The sequence below is a fragment of the Acinonyx jubatus genome, chromosome B2 (assembly GCF_027475565.1).
Source record: "Acinonyx jubatus isolate Ajub_Pintada_27869175 chromosome B2, VMU_Ajub_asm_v1.0, whole genome shotgun sequence".
NCBI lineage: Eukaryota > Metazoa > Chordata > Mammalia > Carnivora > Felidae > Acinonyx > Acinonyx jubatus.
In genome coordinates, this window is record NC_069385.1 from 21,372,272 (window position 1) to 21,386,082 (window position 13,811).

Below are 13,811 nucleotides of genomic sequence, written 5' to 3' on the forward strand. Positions count from 1 at the left end.
GCAATTTGCTTTCACCACCAGAATTTAGTACAAGTGGTGGTGTGCCAGTTCTCAGCAAAGCCCTCATTTGCACACCCATACTTGGGTCAGTGTATGAGAATATACCCAGTTAGCTCAGTAGTGGGTGAAAGAAGCCGGCTGGGTTGCTGCAACAATCCAGACTGGCCACCCGATGCCACTCAACAACCAGTCAACCCCAGACATATGGGCAAGAGAAGTCCTCCCCCATCAGCTGAATCTCACATCCCAGGGGCCAAAGCCATGCTTGTTATTGAGATTTTATGGCTGCCGCACCGATTAGCTTGCCAGCAGATAACTAATACCCCAGGGAGTAGACATAGCACAAGTGAGACTGGCTCTTGACCTCCATCAAGGGCTCACTCCTATCACTTAATTAACCTCACAAAAACACTAGCTAATATCATATGGAATGAAGTATTTGGATCTTATCTAGAGTGCTGGGTAGTGTGGTGTTAGTGGTGTTTTACTGTGTTTGCATTAAAGTTTCAACTAATGAATTTAGAAACGCCACCGAAATAGTTGGTTGACTGAAACAGTTGAATGGGGGGCGGCAGGGAGAAAACCAAGGGCGAACTACATTCTTTAAAAATGTACATGGGCACATGGGTGGCTCAGTCGGCTAAGCGTCTGACTCCTGGTTTTGGCTCAGGTCATGATCTCATGGTTCATGAGTTTGAGCCTCACATCAGGCTTTGTGCTGTCAGTGCAAAGCCTGCTTGGGATTCCCTCCCTCCCTCTCAAAATAAATAAATAAGCTTAAAAAAATGTACATATAATCTCAAGGGTAGACAGAAATAACAAGCTAAAGGCTTAGTGTAAAAACAATACTTTGTTTTGTGTTCCCACTTCCCTTTCCAATTACCTACTCGACAGGTTACTGGACCTTAACAATTGTTTCCTTAGGAATGCTTAATGTGACTATTACTTTGGGGTAAACAGGATGCTTACAATGCATGTTCCTTAGAATGTATCTGTTTTATTCTAACAAATCACACGTTTGGGGATTTTTCTATTTCATAGGTAGCTTTTACTTTTAGAATCAAGTAATACAATTCTCAACACTATTTCCCACAGGATGGCTTCAGGAATGGATTAAACTTACTACCAGAATGGTTAAAACCCAGTGCATATATAAAAAGCACATTATTTAAGGGCATGCGGCTAAGTGGATTTGGAAGAGGAATCAAGTAAATACAACAGCATCCAAGTTATTAAAACAAAAGCCTGATAGGCTTCATGTGTATGTTTTTAACACCCAACATTATTTTTCCCTATCTATAAGCTTTCTATCTGTAAAGGAAACTGAGAATTATATAAATAATAGAGAAGAGAGGGACACACAGAAAGACAGTAGAACAAGAGGAAGAATGCATTCGTTGTGTAGGAGAGAAAATAGAAGAAAATAATAGCTTTATCATTATACAGGCTCTTTTCGTATTTTATTTTCATAAATGTACACTCAAAGCTCAGAGTCTCTCAATGAACACAGCTGAAGAATATCAAAGTCACCTTGTGTTAAAATTACTTTTATTCGGGATGAAAAATACAACATGTAACCAGATTAGATGATAGTCTATGATTAGTTCTTTACCACATATTTCAAAAGAACTACATACTTATTTCCCCTTGTTGTTACTGTGATATATATATATTTTTATTTATTATTACTTAGAAGGTTACAATGTAGTGTTTTATGTAGCTTTTCCTTAATAGCAGATAGAAGACATGTTGCACACAATTACAGGCAGAAAAAAATTAATACGTAACTTTTCAAAGTAAGAACAAGGAAGACACCAAATCTACAACTTGTCGCTCAGAGTTCAGGGAAAGTTTTTTTCTTTCAATAGGTGCTTTTCTTGGGTGTGATGTGGCCCGATAAAAGCTCTAGATTTTGCAGACTGTAGCGGCATAAAGCTATTTCCAACACAATGGATGAAGATGCATCTGAGGTAGAAAGGTGGTCATGGCTTTCCTCTTATATAAAACAATTTTCTTCTCAAAATATCTATGCTGCAAATAGACACCCTTGCCCCCCAACCCACCCCACCTATTCTAAAAGAATAGCAATTTCTAACTTTAAGCCTCCTTCTGGCCAAATCCCAGTTCAAGAGAACCCAAAGTTAAAATGTCCTGATGTTTTAAATGCACATACGCTTGAATCAAAACACGTGATTTTCTCTTTCTTTCTTTCTTTCTTTCTTTCTTTCTTTCTTTCTTTCTTTTTTTGGTTTCTCTACATTTGGTAATTACATAACACGTTCCAACTGAATCAGTTAAATGTTAAATCAGAAGCCAAACCAAATACCTAACAGCATTGACTCAAAGGAGGGGTACCACCATCTAGGCATAATTTTATTCCTCTATGGAAGCAGTGACACGGGCTTTTGATAAACATCCTTTCCAAATATACTGATCAAATGAAAAGTAATAAAAGATGTAATCATTCATCCAAAAGGTAAAATGAAACAGGCATTGAATTTGTCTGCTGTCAGGAAGAAAAGAACTGGGAGTTTCAAGAATTACAAATGGCTTGAGTATACGTAAACAAAATAAAGTTCTCTTCAAAGGGAATTCGAGACAAAGATGTGTTCTGGTAGCACGATTAAGTAAAGGTCTGTTGTGTATTTAATGATGAAAATCAAGACTTAGCAACTAAGGAAATGTTATCCCATGTTCTCTTTCTGTGTCCAAATGAGAATATACTTAAATGAGCAACCTTTGGTAAAAATGATCTTTGAGATTATTATAATGCTGTTCTAAGTCTCCTCTATCATATATACTGGGACATGAAATAAATAAAGAAATCAAGATCTACTTATTACATGGAGCAGGGAAATAAAATGCTGGAAACAAATCCCAGTAGGAATGCCAGTTAGGCCCACAGGACTTTTACTGTGGTTTTCCAAGTGGTCACTAAGTATGATGTCAAATAAAGTTAAGTGGTATGTAAGAGATGTAGCCTAATTCATATACATAAATATTTAATTGAAATATATGACTTATTAATTTGGCCAAATCATGGAAATGAATACAGGAAATCTATGTGGTCATGTGGCTGGTGAATTATAAATAACCAAAACATAATGGTAAAAGAGCGGAAGAAATAAACGAAGTTATTGTACAAGGTTAATATAAAGGAATGTAAAAATGTAACACTGTTTTCTAATTCTTATGCAATTTTTGTTATGGTTAATAACAAGAAGGTACCATATTAGAAAGCCCCCACCCACTTTCCCAATGCTGTATACAGTATACAAATCAGTGACAAATGTAATACCATTTCCAAATACCACTCTGTTCATTAATTTACAGTTGCATAGAAAGGGAAGAACAAAAAAAAAACAACAATAATATATGATTATTATAAAAACAAAATATCCTTTCTCTTTGGATAGTCAGTGTTTTACTCCTTCAGTAGAACACACAGTCAGCGCTCAACAGCATGTTTCAAGGAGCCATGGAGCTTCTGATTAAATGGAACTCGGAATTGGCATTTGCTGAAAAGGGCAACACTGTTAAGTCAGGAAATGTTGACTGGCTAGATGAATACTTCACATTGCCTGTGGGAAGGGAAACAGTGCTGTCAGAACAACATTTACACAGAACATTACAGGTAGCAGAGACCTGTCAACTCTTCTGAGAAATAAAAGTACTTCTTTCACAACTATTCACAGCCCCTTTGGCTGTGTTCAAAGGGGACCCTTTACATCCATGTGACTTTTGCTCCCTGGGATGAGGTCTTTCTCTTTCATCCCGAAGGCATCTAGTCTGCTTTTTATCATTGCAGCCAGTGTAGAGGAAGTTTGGAAGACTTTTCTCTTGCCCAGGCTGGAAACCAAGTGAAAATAGAGAGCACTCAGCTTTTTCTTGCTGGAGGTACCAAAGATGAGTGAATTAGGCTGGTGCAAGCACTCCATCTCTCCCTGGGGGACTGTGGGAGGTCTGTGGCTGAGGGGGGATCCTCAACAATTCCAACCGGTCTCCGACCCAAGCTGGGGTCCAGACAAGAGGCACGAAAGACATGAATCACAGTTTAAGGGTGTGCAGTGGTGCCAGCTAATGGACCAGGGCCAGTACACGTAGGCAAGAGAGGATATACATCCAGGTCACACTCAAGGGAGTGGCATCAATGTTTTGAAGGGAAGGTCATACAGTTGGATCCATCATCATTAAAACCCACGCCCGTCAATTCTTCTCTGAATGCATCAATATCTGGATCTCCCCTGAAGACACAGGTTCCTCCACAACCGTCTCACATACGACTGTTTTCTATCTCCCACACTCTTCATGTATTGGATACGTCCTTTCTAGGTCCACGTTGTGTTTTCTCAGGCCCTTTTCTCTCTCTCTCTCCACCCAACTTTGAATCCCATGCCATTAGACTATACCACCCACTCTGTAGTCATCTTCTGACCCCTTGGGTCATGTTCCCTTACTTCTTGAAGAATGGCTCACTGTCATCATGTTAAAACTATGTTTAAATCCTAGTGATTTCACTGCCCACATAGATGATTCTTCCACAAATCTGGCCTCTCAGTTCCTTGAACTCCTCTCCTCCAGAGAATGTGTCCTCCACCCTTGTCAGGCACTCAAAGTTCCAAATGGACCATCACCAATACCTCACCCCCTCCAACACTTCCAATCTCAATCATCCTGCCTCTGACAACCACCTTACTTTCTCACTTACTTCTATTAGGACCCCAACTCCATCCACCCTTTGCTACCACAATCCATTGCTCCCCCCCCTTTTTTTTCTGTCTCCTGCACCTAACATATCATCACTTCTTTCCCTACAAGCTTCGATACTTTGTTCAATCATCATCATACCTTTGCCTCTTCCCTTGAATTGTTGTACTCTCTTGGCCAAACCAAAACTTCAACTCTGGTTAAATGCAACACTCAGCCCAACTCTGGTGCCTGTGCTTATGAACCTGAACGTGGCGGCCAGGAGACAACACACAACCTTTGCAGGCCGGCCGTTCACAAGGAGGCACCGTAAGTCATGTTCAACATTGCCTTGCAGTCACACTATTTCCCTGTTATTTCCCGATCTTCAAGCAGCTATGGCACATCCTCTAGTCTCTCCTCACACCTCTGACACCTCCTCCTGTCCTCACTCTCTGCTGAAGCCCTGGCTTCTGATTCACTAAGACAACACAAGCAATCGGAAGATGATTCTTCATGGAGATGAAGTCCTTCCATCTCCTGACCTCTCACATCACACCTGCTAATTGGCTTGAGATCTCCTTTTCTTCCCTCCAGGTCCTAAAGACCAACTGTCTGTGCTTCTCCTTAAGACCCCAGCCCCTCTTGCCATCAAGATAATAACACAGTCAGAATATTAAAGATTAATAAACAAGTTCATGAAAGAACATGTTCTCCAAAGATTTACTATGGTCTTGTGGCTCATTAGTACTAAAAGCACCTGATAAGGAAAACACTGAAAGGTATAAAGCCAAAGCTGCCAACATTTCTCAGCAAATTTTCCCCTCCCCAACCTCAGCAAATTTTTAAATGAAGAATCAAAATGTTTTCCCTCTCAAAGTAACAAAACCACATTGTGTACCGTTGCAGTCACTGCTTTAAGTTAATGTTCTGTGATAGCGACCGTAAGTACATATCTGGGAGAACAGTGGTCAGCCAAATCCACCCAGGGTAACTTTGTATAGTGTATTTGCGGCCCTTAAAAAGCTGTTAGAACACAAAGGATCAGGCACTTGGTATTTTGGGCATCTGGAAGAACTGGCTTGGGAAGGGTTCCCTCTCCCCAGACTGACAAACTGTTGTACAGAATTAACTAACATTTAAACGTCAAGCAAGTTTACTAAGTTACATGGGGAATAAAATCTGCACTCAAATCAAAAGCAGCTAATCTGCTTACTCCCCGTTGTAATCAACAACACCTGAGCCAATCAACCCATTAACGCTTACCTGTGGTTTGCTGGGGAGATTGGCTGAAAGAGAAAACAAAAGAAGTCAATTGAAGGCGCTAGGGTTGCTTTGCTGGTTCCCCCTCTCAGGCAAGCAAAAGTGTGGAGTGTATGGCTCCCAGCTGTTAAATGGGTGCTAATAAGAAAATAAGAAACAAGTTTTGGTTCCTTCCTTCCTTCCTTCCTCCCTTCCACTTACTCTCTCTCTCTCTCTTTCTTTGTTTCTGGCTAGATGCTTTAACAAAGACTAGTTTCTTTTCCCTAGTTTCTCATATCCTATGTCCTAGAAGATATAAAAATTCTACCAAAATATGCAAAACATATGCTGGCTCTCTCAGATAAGTCCATACCGAAGCACTCAGCAAATAACTTGTTTTGAAAAAAAATTCAAAATTTCCTCTTGAAATCACACCATGTATTTGATTTATGTATCCGAACAGAGCAAGTGTGCATATTTTGCTAACTAGTACAAATTCTGACCAGCAGGTGATTCGGGAAGTGAAGGGGCACGAGTGTTCAGTTTCTGCCCCCCTTGGCTCACGCTCGCCCCAGGGGTCTAGGAAGCTGGTGGCAGTGTGCTTGCCTCAAAGGGCTGGCCAAATTCCCAGTCTTTAGATACTTGGGCTAATCACTGTGCCTTGTTGGGGCCCAGCTGAGAGCACTGGAGAAGTCGTTATATGGGGTCTGATTCGCCCTTGCTGCTGAGCAGCTCGAATTCCTTCCTGGTTACAAAAGTGTGGACGCCCCAGGGGACATTGTGAGGGCGGACACGGGCAGGCGGGTCAGAGGATATTCTGCACCCCCGTTGATGGGGACATCTGGTCAAATAAGAACCGTCCCTCATCATCTAGCATGTTGCATTCCTTCCATCTCTCATCTTTTTGTGCTGAAGGGGAAAAAAAAAACATCCACGACCACATAGTGGGGGCTTTGTGAGAAAATCAGAGTGAACGAGAAGGGCAACTTTATGATGCCTGGAGGGAACGAATTAGGCTAAAATCCAGCCAGCCTAGTCCTGCCAGATGCATAGGTCAGAGCAGGAAAACATGAGTGGGCATCCTTCCCACTGAGCTACGCTGAGGGAGCGCTCTGTCGCACAAATATCAAGGACACCACACACACTTACATTTCTCTTATTATACACGCTTCTCTTACTATACTTCTCTTACTCATAACGCACAGCTAAACCAAAACCAAAACTGAAGCCACGTTGCTCCAAATCAGCATCATGAGCCCTATAGATTCTTATCAAATAAAAGGCTACGGTACTCCCCTGAACAAACTGCGCCCATATATTTTTAAAAGAGACCAGGAAATGCTTGCATTTTAGTAGGTTTTGAGTTTGTGATGAATGCCACTCAAGTTTAATAAACACAGGCAACTCACTGTGAGAATATGCCTGTAGATAAAAAATAATTTTAAAAGCATTTGTTGGGTCTATCGGCCCCAAATCCTCTCATATCCTATATATACGGATGACATAAATGAAAACACGGAGAGGATTTTACATGAAAAAAAAACCCACTTATAGCAGTTAGTGAAAATTTTAATATGTACATTAGTTAACAGACAACACAAATTCCCTTCATTAACGCCTTGCCAGGAAAAGATGAAAATGCCTTCCTCTCTGCTCTGAAACTTCATGTAAATAATTAAACAAAGACTTTAAAAGGCCATAATTCAAGGATGCTATCAGGAACAATGGGTATATTAATTTGAGACAGAGAAATTCTAAAGTGTTATGCACAACAATGTATAGGTACACACACAAAAATGCCATGTTTAAGTAGGCAATTCATGCAATTAGGATTTATGATTATAGTTTCATTTTAATTCCAGGACTGCCCGGAGTGTAAATTCACTTGTGACCATGCTAATTGTTAATCCACAAAGGATCAAAAGTCAAGATTAACATGCAGATCAATTCATTGTATGCTGGTGACAAGCAGTTTTAAAGCTCTCATTAGTAACAGGATTGGGTTGGCATTGGGAGAGTGCCAATCCGATTTGCTTAGAGAAATCCTCCAAGGGTGGTCAGGAAGCTTTGGGAATGCAAAAGTTTATTAAAATATTGCTAGCTGAGCAACTTAAAAGAGGCAAGAAAGCAAATGAACCCTGCAAACCTTCTGTATACTATCTTGGGAAACTTTACCAACTAAACCTTCCTGTTAGAAAATGTATTTATGCATGCATTCATTCAATTCAGAAACATGTACTGGGCACAAAGTCTAAGTCAGGTGCTATATCTTTTCTGCAACAATTTTTAAAAGGTTTAATAACTTCAGACACAATTTTTAAAACTATGTATCAATTTTATAAATAAGCCTTTTTTTTAAGGGAAAGCTGTCCCTATCTTGGAGAGTAAAAAAAAAAAAATTTTTTTAACATTTATTCCCTTTCGAGTGACAGAGACAGAGAGTGAGGGGGGGAGGGACAGAGAAAGAGAAGGAGACACACTCCGAAGCAGCATACTCATTTCTTTTTTTATTCATTTTGCCTTATAATAATGATTATTTACATTTAATTATATTCTCTTCTAAAATATGCCAGATTAGACTTTTATAACATTTACATATAAGAATATACTACGAAAATATTTAAGAGTAATTGTTTTGTGACAAACTGTTAAAAAAAAAACACCATGAATTTTTAGTATAAAAAATTTAGGGGCACCTGGGTGGCTCAATCGGTTAAGCTTCAGACCTTGATTTTGGTTCCCGTCATGATCTCATGGTTCATGAAATTGAGCCCCATGTCAGCTCAGCACTGACAATATGGAGTCTGCTTGGGATTCTCTCTCTCCCTCTCTCTCTCTGCTCCTACCCAATTCACTCTCTCTCTCTCTCTCAAAATAAATAAATATTTAAAAAGTTTAATGTGGAAATTATACATCTATAGACACTGTAAAGCATTTGATTAAACATATTTCCCATCCTAACTCACTGCCAACTGACTTTTAAATTGAACATGTCCATCATGACATTTAAATGCAAACTTATAAATAGGCTTTGATTTGCAGAATTTGTTCCTAACTAATTATTAATGTATTTGGATTTAAGCTGAACTAAGAAGTAATTTCATTTAGAAATTTAATCTTGAAATTCTGTCTTTTATAGTGACTAAGATGAGGTTTTATCTAGCCATTAAATAACATAAAACTCAGAATAAAAATCCCTAGAAAATTCAACCTTAATATAAAAGATTTGATCTGCTCATCTACTATGGCTGTTACAGCACCTAGAAAACAGGCAACAATCTGATAGTGTAGGGGCTTCAAGTGACCCTCTGAAGCCTTTGTGAGACTCCAGAAGGCCAAAAAAGTATGTGTGCACGTGTATGTGTGTGTATGTGCACATACACATTTGCACACTTGGGCAATGTTTTTGGGGGGAGTGTAGGGACTGACCTATAATAAATACAATTCAAGAAACATTGAGAACTATAATCACAGATAATAACTGGAAAATGACACATTCCCAAATATAAATATATTTATGTGCTTATAGAATTCTGTACTATGTCCTTTAGGAAAATACTTCTGAAAATTCAGGGAAGACTATATTTCAAAGAGCTATTTCCACTCCCTGCTAATGATGGCATTTTTATAAACTGCAGAATTGTAGAAGTTGAAGCATATTTTTTAATGAAGTCAATATATCTTACTTAACTACCTTCCTGGTGATGCCTTTTTTCATCATTTAGGATGGTATTTGCTGAGGACAGGATGAAAAGGGGAGAGATGAGAAGCAGTTTTATATATGTACTACCATATATAACATATATCTAATATCTACAGTGGTATACATACATACTAACATCTTACTTCGATGGCTGCCTAGATTTAAAAATCAACTTGAGTGGAAATCACCCTAAAAGTTATAAATAACATATTCAAATTTCTTTAAAAGATTATTTAGGATAAATTACGGCATTAAGTAGTTAGCATGCATTCAAGTGCACAGCTTCCCTTTGAAACCGCCCAAGTGAGAGCTCAGTAGAAACCTTGAGATGACGAGAATGAATTTTAAAAGTTTGGGGGGAAAAATCAATAAATAAGAACATTATGTAATTTCCTCTGGGAGTTGGACTGCTTTCATTTGATTATTTTCTGGCTCTTGGTTGTTCATATGGAAAAGTCACAGGGTCATAGTCTGTGAAGCCTTCAATTATTTGGCCTTTATGCAGTGACTGTTTCATTCCATAAGAAGAGAAACCAGAAGAAAGAAAACAAGAGGAAAAATATCCGAAAATAATCCCCTCCCAGAACTGAATCTGATGACCTCAAAGAAAAGAGAGTGGGGGTGCCTGACTGGCTCAGTCAGTGGAGCTTGACTCTTGATCTCAGGGTTGTAGGTTTGGGCCCCATGTTGGGGGCAGGGATTACTTAAAAATAAAATCTTAAAAAGAGAGAGAGAGCGAATTACATCAGAAAAGACCATTTTCATGCCTTGTTGGGTGCTAAAAGCTCTTTTTTGAAGTAATAACACATTTCGTACTACAGTTTGCACTGAAGAGGGTAACTTCTTCTTACAAAGCAACTTGTTTGGTTTGCCTTCATGTTATCCTTCAGAAGGCACAACAGAAACCTCTCAGAGAGCAGCACCATCACCACAGCCAGTGACGCGATGGTATCTAGGCTGAGCTTCATTTGCTTGGTCGACATACGGAATGTTTGATTTATTTTCAAATCATATTCAATCCTGTTTCTAATAGCGGCTTTTATTATCTTACCAAAGAAGACAAAGGGTGCCAAGCAGGGAAGAAGAAATGGAAGGGAAGGTGGAGTGGTAGTGCTGGGGTCTTTCATACTCACGGCAGCAAGATGGAAATGTACTGTTGATCTGCTCCATAAACTCCGTGAGGTCCGTGCTGGTGTCGTGGGGGGGGGCCAGCAGGTCCTCCGCCGCTGGGGCAGCAGAGAAACAAAACAACAGACGTTCCGAAATGAACATCCAGCTTTCCACCAAAACCCAACATTGGGAGAAAAACCCTAATCCTGGCCTCTAAATATCAACATGAAAATAAGACTCTATGAAAAGGACAATTTTGGGGAATAATATTAAAACCATTTTTGTATCAATTTGTTGGTAATATAATTTCATATAAATAAAATGCATTAGATGTCTCTGTAGGAAGATTCCATGTGCCAAGGGAAAACTTATGAGTGAAAAATAAGTTAATGTGGTCATATTATTTCAATTTGTTAGATGAAATTCCATTAGTTTGCATTCCAAATGTTTTTTTATATACAAAATATTCTACCAGTTTCTTTTTCCTTCCTTCTTTCTTCTTGGAGACTTTGGCATGGACTAGCTTATGCTGCTACAAATCTAGAGGTAGTTTTGAAGATACTTTTTACCTTGATTTTTATTCTATAACCAAGAGCAAAATAATTCACTTCTTTAAAACAATTCAGATAATATTAATACCTTAGGTTTCCTTCTGATTAATGCAGCAAAATATATCTTAGAAACAAATTAATTTGGTTAAAATATATGGTCTTCAGTAGATTTTCAGAACTTAAATTTCATCAATAACAAAATGCCATTCCTGAATACTGGTTGACAGAGGCTTTCCTAGCAGAGGTGACAAGTCCCCTTTGTGACCAATAATAGGCTAGGTGAGACCTTGGCCTCAGACAGGGGCAGGAAGGGTGGCAATGTCTATAGGGATGAGGATGGAAAAAGCAGAATATTCATTCCCAGACCTGGGCAGAGAAAACCACGCTTGGTATATAATATACTTTAGGATTATTTTCTGAATACGTATAAATATAAATTTTAAAGACAGAAAATTTACTTTAAAAAAAGAATCACTCTGAAGGCAAGGCCAAAATTAAATTGTTGCTCATCCCCAAACGAAAAGAGTACTTTTTTCCATCTTTCACCAAAATTCAATCCACTACTACACAGTATATAAGCAAATATATTATAGATTCTTATTCTGGAATGTTTGCTTTTTTGGTCTTGTTAAAATGTCTTTGTACGCAGCTGAGCACGAAGAGAGTATGAAACTCCTTTCTGCTCTAAGGTACCGGGGAGTAAGAACACAGTTGAAAATGAAAAACCAACCAATGGCGAAGCGTAGAGCAGAGCGGGGGAGTTGGCCGGGTCTTAAGGACACCTACCTGCTTGGTGGAACTGTGGGCCAGGGTCTGGATCCAGCGAGTAGGTCAGTGCAGCCTGCTGAGGTGAAGGCCAGGAGGAGACACCGTTGATTCGGGAATCAGATTCCGGCTGCAATCACATGCAGATGTTAAGGCAGAGGAAGAATTCAAATAACACGTTTCTGTTTCTTACTTCCATGGATAACTGAGACATGTAGAGTTCTTTGGTCTCAGACATTCAGAACACATGTTTTCATCAGTCTGGTGGGTTCACTACGATCTCAGCTGAATACTGGGTGGTCTGCTCCCTTCAGTTCGGGCTCCTTGAACAGCTCAGTTGGTTATAATGCAAGATTTATTTTTCAGTGTCAGTTACATCCCTCAATTGTGCTATTATTTTTACGTCAACCAAGTGAATCTAGAAACAGGTTTCATTCATCTGTAAAAAAAAAACGAGCACTGCTTCTCATACAGTAAATTTATCCAATTTCAAAATCAGCTCATTTGTTTATTTAAATCAATATTTCAATGTGGTATTAGAGACTTAAGAACACAATTTTGGATTCACATGCTTGAATTCAAACTCCACCACTCAGTACCTGCCTGAGCAAATTTTATAACCTTCTATGCCTTGGATTCTTTTCTTTTCCTTTCTTTCTCTTTCTTTCTTTCTTTCTTTCTCTCTCTCTCTCTCTCTCTCTCTCTCTCTCTCTCTTTCTCTCTCTCTCTCTCTCTCTCTCTTTCTTTCTTTCTTTCTAGAGAGTGAGCGAGCATGCAAGTTGGAGAGAGGAGCAGAGAGCGAATCCCAAGCAGGCTCTGTGCTCAGTGCAGAGACTGATATGGGGCTCGATCCCACGACCCTGGGATTTTGACCTGAGCTGAAATCAAGAGTTGGATGCTCAACTGACTGAGCCACCCAGGTGCTCTTGTGCTGTGGATTCTTTATTTGTAAACTGGGGACAGACGGTGAAACGATTGCCTGTGTTAGAGGATTTTGTGAGGAGGGTGTTCAGTTAGTGTTTCCTCTGAGATCAGAACAGGATCTGACACCTAGAAAACACTTTGTAAATGCACTCTGCACAAAGCTTTGAAATAGTGATGGATAAATTGACAAGTACATAGTCAAATTAGAAAGCGCGATTCATTTTCCAGGGAGTGCAGAAATTACAATATTCTTGATGGCGGCTTTTCCATTAGATTTATATTAGTTGAAGTCTGGAGGCTCTGCCAGTTTTTACTATCAGGTAAATTTTCCATCTACTTCTGGCATTCATGCTAAGTCATTAAGAAGAGATAAGAGGTCCACAGTCTGGGATACACAAAGCCATTTAGGTATCAGCTATCTCTAAAAGCATTACTGTGCAATTCTGGAGGCACATGAGCCATTAGGCAGCTCTGTCTAATGGGGTGGTGAGAGTCAGGGGGAGGGTGCGGAGTGTGCGTATGCAGAAGAGCCGTTAGCTCTCCAACAGGCTCTGGCAAATAAAGATTGTTTCGTTTCTGCAATGATTCCATCGCTGCACTAGGTTAATGATAATACTTCATATTTTAAATCAGAGATTTCAAGTGAAAATTCATCCTTTCCACCACGGGGACACTTCAAATTCACACTGCTAGAGTATATGTAGCTTTTCCAGTGTATGTGACTGGCAGGGAGGAGGACTCAAACATTCCAAAGGACTCAAAGAAAGCCAGGCTTTGGGGCACTCTAGGGGTACTACTGTTTTCTAATGGGGCACCCTTTGGAGGCCCAA

At 39.5% G+C, this 13,811-nt stretch overlaps 1 protein-coding gene across 13 annotated transcripts in view; it reads right to left on the reverse strand.

Annotated features, from left to right (window-relative positions):
• Nucleotides 1-1,531: 1,531 nt before the first annotated feature.
• Nucleotides 1,532-13,811, reverse strand: part of UTRN (utrophin) — a 511,459-nt gene continuing 499,179 nt past the window's right edge. For all 13 annotated transcript variants that reach the window (XM_053222143.1, XM_053222139.1, XM_053222141.1 and 10 more), the window contains 4 exons: nucleotides 12,079-12,187; nucleotides 10,765-10,857; nucleotides 5,953-5,975; nucleotides 1,532-3,581 (listed from right to left, as the gene is read on the reverse strand). In XM_053222143.1, the coding sequence (XP_053078118.1) occupies nucleotides 3,573-3,581; nucleotides 5,953-5,975; nucleotides 10,765-10,857; nucleotides 12,079-12,187 (234 nt within the window). In that variant the 3' untranslated portion in view covers nucleotides 1,532-3,572. The remainder of the gene's footprint in view (nucleotides 3,582-5,952; nucleotides 5,976-10,764; nucleotides 10,858-12,078; nucleotides 12,188-13,811) is intronic.